Genomic DNA, 7,564 nt, shown 5'->3' on the forward strand with positions numbered 1-7,564 from the left:
GTGTTTTTATTATTTGTATCCGAATTCCTAAATAAAATAATAGAATTAAAGAACAGTTAATACTAGTAGGTAAACGTTATGTTTATGTCTCTATGGATATAGGTATATATACGTAATTCGACGCTCATTTTATACTTATGGGTATATATTATAATTGGTGTAGTTCTCTATCTGCTCACATGATGGCGCTAAGCGGAGATGGCATCTGAGGACTCTATACCCTATATTCAATGTACTCTATGTTCATGTCCTTGTTGTTGTTTACATTTGTTTAAAATTTATTAATGTTTATTTAATTAATAACTTAACCAAACATGGTTAATTATTGTTGCATTCCCAATTGTAACCGCAATAGCAGAAGTCATAAACATCTAAATTTTTACAGTTTGCCAAAACAAAAACACCGGTAAGCAAATCGTAAATATTTAACTATGTTTAATAAAAACTAGCAAACCCCCGCCGTTTACCCCTTACCGTCCGAATTAAGATGTAGCCTATTTTATTTAATTCAATGCAAACAAACAAAAAAATCTTTCCAGTATATATAGGCCTATACTTATTCATATCACTATAATTAAAATAATAAAAAAAAATGAATATTATTATTGTAAAGTAATAAATCTGCCTCCTAAGTTTCATAAGTACTAAACTAAAATACACAAAACAAATTCATTAAAGCTTGCAAAGAAATATTGATCTAAAATTGTAATAAAGCTAAGACAAAATCTAACTTAGCATTCCGTGGATTCACTGTCCATTGTGTGACGGAGAGAAAAAAGATTAGGAAGGTTCTTGGGTTTTATCCAATGATATAAAAAAACTGTCAGATGTGTTACTAGCGCATGAATAATGAGGCTCTCAAAAGAGAAAATTTATACACAACTCAATGTTAGTTGTGGTCAACAGCGAATGTTATTTAAACAAAATATAATACCTAAATATTATCTACAATGTCGAGTCGTGTGTTCAGAAAGTGTAAAAGCTATATATTACATAAATATATAATGGAATTAATTGATATCGTCATCTATCGTGCTACTTGATGAATAAATATGTCATATAAATAAAATTGAAGTGCCTGTCTGTCATTTTAAGGTAACTGTTTTCTGAAGTGCTTATAGTATAGGACTTAAGTTACAGTATAGGACACAAACAAGCTTTTTTAAAATTTGTGTGTGTGTTTGTCCTGGCTGATCTTTGGAATGGCTGACCTAATTTTAATGGTACTTTCACTGGAATGTGAACCACTTAGCTACTTACTAGGCTACTTGTTATCATATAAAATCATTGGTTGCAGTGGAATTTGCAAGTTACATCATTAAAATCTTAAGTAACATACTTGTTTTATGTATGGACTTTACAGCCAGAAGCTGTGGCTCAAACGTGCCTGCAGAGATGATCTCCTCGACAAGGATATGGATAAGCTGAGGAAAACCCTTAGGTTCTGTTCCCGACACTTCGCTCCTAATACTATTGTGAATAGACATTTATCTCTGGATGCTCTGCCTACTGTCAGCTTGCCAGGGGCTAGTGATGAAAGTAAGTAAAACCTTTAAATAGTGGCTTATAAGAATACATGCAGACTTCCAACATTTCCCCCTGCATAGTCTCTGTTGGAGGAGGCCTATACCCAAGAGAATGGGATTCATACATAATGTAAAAAGAAAATCCTATTAAAATTGTATAACTAACTGTATTAATGTAGGAAGTAAATAAAGACTTTATTATTAGTTTCTGTTCCCCTGTGATTATATGGACAGAATATAGCCTGACATAAACAAATAACGCCTATTGGTGAAAGAATTAAGAATTAAGAATGAAATGCTCTAGGTGGAAGTTGGTTTATGTATTAGAGCTGGGCAACTGTATAGAATGTGCAGATTTTCCTCTGCCTGTAGACAAAGCCTGCACTGATCTGTGCCCCGGAGCTTAAGATTGAACATGTGTCTATTAAGTCCACACTGTTAAGTGCCTGTACTAAGATACATAGGTTTTTCCTACTGAGTGCTAGTAGTTCTGAATCAGCCTTCTTATTGAAGGAGTCTAATTGTGTAGTGTTGCTAGGGACAATGAATGCTATCCACTGTTGAAGAGATATATAGCTATAAGAACATTTCTTTTTATCTTGGTCTCTTTGGATCTTAGGCGGTTTCTGACAGGAGAGCTATATAGCTCTGTCATCTTTTTCTCATCAAGCACGTCAGCTCGCTTCAGGCGTTTGATTTGTGACGCTACAACCAATGAGCTAGCGAGGCGATTGGTATGTCGCATTAGCCTTTCTTTGTGCTTTTTGCAGTTATTACTGATTTCCTCACAAAGAGTTGGCATTTCAAGGTATTCAGATTTCATTGTTGCGAGTGAACCAAGGGGCGTCCGTGATAGTCCTTAGTATGTTATTGGATGTTCATTGCTTTTAACTTAAAATTTCATGCAATTTACAGATGAACCAGACATAGTTCCAGAGAGTCATGAAGGTATTATATGTGACAGTTGCGACAAGCACGTATATGGGTTCCGCTACAAGTGTGTCACCTGTGATAACTTTGACTTGTGCCAAAAGTGTGAAATGCTTGAGAGACACCCACAACACTATATGTTGAGAATACCTAAGTCAATTAAATTTGTAAGTATTAATTTTGTTAAATGAAAATTTTATATATTGTAATTTTTGACTGCCTCCGTGGCGCAGTGGATTTATAAGATGGAGGTCCTGGGTTCGAGCTCCAGCTGGAGGCGATTGAGGTTTTATTATTTGGCCCAGGTCTAGCTGGTAGAAACTGAAAGGTGTGTGGATTTTTATCCTACTCCTAATTCCAAGTTAGCTGGCTTACAACTTAGATTGCATCATCACTTAAAATTAGGTGAGGATTGTACTCAAGGATGGGATTCAAACAAAAATAATAAAAAATACCTAGCCTAGCATAGTGTAGCTAGGCTACTTAGGCTTTATAATCCTATTTAAATTTCGAATCGAATGGAAGATGAGATTGCAGTAATATTCTCAATATTAAATTTTGTATTTCAGGGTCTAGCTGACGACCTAATTAAGAAATGGCGTAACTTATTTCTAAAAGAACACATACAGCCCGATTGTGAATCCTCCAGCGACGATGAACCAGTTAAAAAATACATCACACTCAATGACAGTGGAATTGACTTAACTGAAGACGTCAAAAATGATATAAGAAGTGAAATATCGAGAGCCATAAGAGAAGCAAATGAGAAAATAGCAAATACTCCTCCCGTACAAGTAGTTAGAGAAAAAGTTACAAAACAAAAGACACCAATCAGAAGGAAAGTTGACGTCCCAATAGACAACGAGACAATTAAAGTTGACCAAGAAATTGTTGTAGATGAAGCAGAAATTGGATCAGCTCCTGAATTAGTGTTTGCTGATGCTCTGAAATTCGACCAGGCTGATGTAAAGCCAACTGTGGCAGATTCTTGTGAAGTTGCCGTGCCTAACTCTCCTTATATCGCAGGTAAATATTGTTTCATCGTCATCATTATCAGCCGATGGACGTCCTCTGCTCGACATAGGCCTCTTGCATGGACTTCCAAACAAAACGGTCTCGAGTCGCCAGCATCCAGCAGCTCCCTGCAACCCGCTTGATGTCAACGTCCATCGGCTCTTTGAACTGTGTGGCCTGCCCATTGCCACTTCAGCTTCGCGACTCTCTGAGCTATAACAGTGACTTTAGTTGGTCTGTGGATCACCTCATTTCTGATTTGGTCTGGTTTGTTTGACGCAAAGAACCTCCAAGCATAGCTCGCCCCATCGCCGCTGAGTGACTTTGAGCCTTCTAATAAGACCCATAGTTGGCACTAAATATAAAGTTTAAATATCTATAGTTTACTTTGTTGTATTTTCAGCTAATTTTTTGATTATATGTTTACTTTTACTTTACATCTTTTACTGTTATTGGATTTAGTTTTAATAATTTAATAACGTTTACTTGTCTTTGTTGTTTCAGTGGAGACCCAGCCATTACTATATGTCACGTTAAGCAATGACTTATCACAGTTTATGATAGAGCTTGCACCTGATAGTAATGCTACTGAAAGCAATACAATAAAATGAATTTATCTTTGTTACATTTCATGGGAATGTGGTAGATGACGACTCATTATCAGCCTCTTTTTGAAGTAAAACTTCTTAACCGACTTCAAAAAAAGGAGGTTTCTTAATTCGACTGTATAGATATTTTTTATGCATGCTTGGGAGTAAGCTGGTGAGTGCGTTACGAAAACTGTAATCGGGAAGGCTTTTAAAATGCGTGCTGCCATCTACAGGCATAGTGTAACAGTGTTTATTATTTAAACCACCAATAGATGGCGTTCTTAAAAAACTTTGAAACAATCCTGTTTTGTACACTTCAAGAACCTATTGCGATGCAGTTATGCCTTAGACTCATAGATGGCTTTTGTGTAAATTAGCTTACAGACATTGAGAAGGAGAGCAAATTCTAAAGAAGTTTTACTTCTGTGGTTTACAGCACACTTGGTTTTTTTTTTGGCGTGAATACGTTTTTAAAGCTTCCATAGCGAGTGTCAATCCAAAAAATGGGGGATACAGTTTGGTGTTGCAGCTATAGTCAGATCGGGTAGGTATTTTAACAACAATGTAAATAAACAAAAACATATGATTCAGGGGTACTCAACATTTTACTAAAGCATTATTCACGAATATTGTCATGAAATAAAACTTCCTTTGATAGACAATTTTTTTTATATTTTATGTTCCTATAAACTGTTATTTATCGAACAGATAATGTTTCACTTATATTTAGGGTTCCGTGGTCAATAAAGAACCCTTATAGTTTTGTTTTTTTATTATGTATAAGCAAGCACCGCTTAGCTGTACGCTAGATTGTAAGCTATGAGGCAGCCTTTGGTAGAACGCGCTTGCCTAGAAGATGCCTATTCACTCTTGACTTGAAGATACCCATACCCATGTCCGTCTGTCCTTCTATCTGTAACTCAATTACTAATAGAAAACTGTAGCTTGACTATAAAAATTATGTACGCGATTATAGGCGTAAATTAAAAACTTGACAAGTAGTTTTTACTCGTTTTCTCGTAGTGTGGGTTATTGTTAGATATACGTTTTTATGTAGAATTTGATGAGTTTGTTAAGACACTACTTTTCAATTTAGGCCTCTATTTGTAATATATTAAGATTTAAAGTGCTAATTTAATTTCGTACTAAACTAAATAAAATTAAAAACAGTAAACGAACAACAAATAACAATAATAAACAATAACAACGAAACGAGAACAAAACGAAATAACAAAAATTATAAGGGAAGAAAATACGCACAACAAACTGGATTTAGTTAACGAATACTGTGAAGTAGGAGTATTAGTCACAGACAAAAAATAAAGTAATGTTCTGTGCTGTGAAGTGTGAACTGTCAAATCTCAAATCTTCTTTCACTTAATACAAAATCAAAAAATTAATCATAGTTTAAGGTAATTCTGCAATAAATGAAATATTTTATTCACATTATAATAAAAGAAAACATCATTTGAATTACAACTTCTTTCTTCTTTTGATATGATAATACGATAATACGATTTATAAAATTAATTAAAGCTCTTATTTAATTTTATAAATGCATATTAATACCCATAAAACTCAATCTTTGTTTTTCAAAATGGTTTGTGACTCATGTCTGCTTGGGGTATTTAAGGTTCTTTTTATGTCGTTTGTGTTGTATTTCTGCAAACTCTATTTAATTAACATAGAGGAATTAAACATGGAAATGCATCGCACCCAAATGCAGCAGCAAAATTGTCTGTCGTTTTTAGAGGGGGACGAGGTAAACTCACACATCGAAAAAATTTAAAAAGAATAAATAATAATTATAATCTGTACACAGAATATTCAATTAATGGATCAATGTTTTGCTGTTCGTTCGTTAGTTAGAAGAATAGAATCGATTTTTCTTTTATCTATTGTTTTAATTTATTATTAATTATAATTATGTTTTTGACGACCTCCGTGGCGCAGTGGTATGCGCGGTGGATTTACAAGACAGAGGTCCTGGGTTGGATTCCCGGCTGGGCCGATTGAGGTTTTCTTAATTGGTTCAGGTCTGGCTGGTAGAAGGCTTCGACCGCGAAGGCGTACCGACAAGCGATTTAGCGTTCCGGTACGATGTCGTGTAGAAACTGAAAGGGGTGTGGATTTTCATCCTCCTCCTAACAAGTTAGCCCGCTTCGATCTTAGATTGCATCATCAGTTACTGACTGAACATCAGTTACTGAGTGAGACTGAAATCAAGGGCTACCATGTAAAGAATAACAAAAATAAAATAGAAATATTTTCAAATTAAACGTCACGTCATCTTTTAGTGAATTAGAAGTTGTTGACCGTTTTTCATGCCATTGACTGACTGACTACTTACTACACAAACCGGAATTATTAGGGAGCTTTTTAGACGACGGAAACGATTACAACAATGAAACATCGATACAATCGATAACGCGTTAGATCGTTGGTTGTTTGACAGAGAGGTAACGTCTTGCGGGGCAGGTCTTTCTATAATTGGTCCGTGATAATTAATTTGTTGTATGTGAATCCGGACTCAAAAGGGGTAGAACCCAGAGCCGTAAAGCTTATTATTAAAAATAAAATGTATGTGAATCGAAACGAAAAGTGTCGCTTAAAAGAACCTTTTTGAGTAGTATTATTGTTGTGTAAAAAACCTAAAGTTGTGGACTATACATAACTATAGTTTGGCTAATGAAAGTATAGACTGAAATGAACCGGCAAATTAAAAAAAAATGAAGGGCGTTCCCTAAACAATAGTGCAAATATTTTAGTAACTCAAGTTTGATATTTGCAAGTTTTTTTCAGTTAGTAATGTTTTGACACATATACGTTTTTTATTAAAGATTAGTCGATATTTTTTTAAATTTGCCAAGCGATTTCAGTCTCTACTTTCATTAGACAAACTATCACCCATAAATACCATAGATAAAAAACTATCAGCTCTATCCAAAAATTAACTAAACATTGCATAGTTGAAAGATCAAAGAATTCGCCACATTATGGGTAGACTTTTGAAAAGTTTCTTGCAGTGAAGTGGAATCGCTGCCAATTTGAGGTCATTTTGATGCGTTTCGAGATTTGCATTTAATATAACTTGACTCAAAGAACCTACGACGCTCGTTTAGATTTCAATTGTTAGCTCTTGTTAAAATCTTTGTTTTCATGTATCTATAAAATATTTGATATAATATTGTATATCTGTGTATGTATTTTGTAACTGCTTAATAAACGTGTAAAATCTTTTAACGCTGTAATTAAATGATAGTTCACAAAAAATGCTTTTCTTTTTATAGTGTTTTGATTAGATAACCATCGTCCTAATTATTATCCCAAATACCTATAGTATGCATAGTATCTTATGTAACCGGCAATCAGCTGTATAATCTATAAATTGTCTGGGGCATGCACCTCCACAGATTTACGAGTCGGTACAATGCACCTCCAACATTTCAGATATGTGCATTTTTAATTTCTTAAAATTTCTCATATCATGCACACGAGAGAATT

The 7,564-nt window shown here is 34.5% G+C and overlaps 1 protein-coding gene across 1 annotated transcript; it reads left to right on the top strand.

The window, feature by feature from the left end:
* The first annotated feature begins 247 nt into the window (after positions 1 to 247).
* LOC128199483 (uncharacterized) lies at positions 248 to 7,251 on the top strand. Its single transcript, XM_052889308.1, has 5 exons — positions 248 to 406; positions 1,364 to 1,539; positions 2,442 to 2,623; positions 3,026 to 3,482; positions 3,975 to 7,251. Exons 1-5 carry the CDS (start codon positions 315 to 317, stop codon positions 4,079 to 4,081), a joined length of 1,014 nt encoding a protein of 337 aa, XP_052745268.1. The 5' UTR covers positions 248 to 314; the 3' UTR covers positions 4,082 to 7,251.
* The last annotated feature ends 313 nt before the right edge of the window (positions 7,252 to 7,564 follow it).

This window comes from Bicyclus anynana, chromosome 25, assembly GCF_947172395.1.
Source record: "Bicyclus anynana chromosome 25, ilBicAnyn1.1, whole genome shotgun sequence".
NCBI classification, from domain to species: Eukaryota; Metazoa; Arthropoda; class Insecta; order Lepidoptera; family Nymphalidae; genus Bicyclus; species Bicyclus anynana.

Excerpts from the sequence above, each read along its gene's own strand:
- LOC128199483 (XM_052889308.1), top strand. The coding sequence starts at position 315 with ATGGTTAATTATTGTTGCATTCCCAATTGTAACCGCAATAGCAGAAGT. Across the intron at positions 1,540-2,441 it reads GCCAGGGGCTAGTGATGAAA|ATGAACCAGACATAGTTCCA; the intron begins GTAAGTAAAACC and ends TGCAATTTACAG. Across the intron at positions 3,483-3,974 it reads TAACTCTCCTTATATCGCAG|TGGAGACCCAGCCATTACTA; the intron begins GTAAATATTGTT and ends TTGTTGTTTCAG.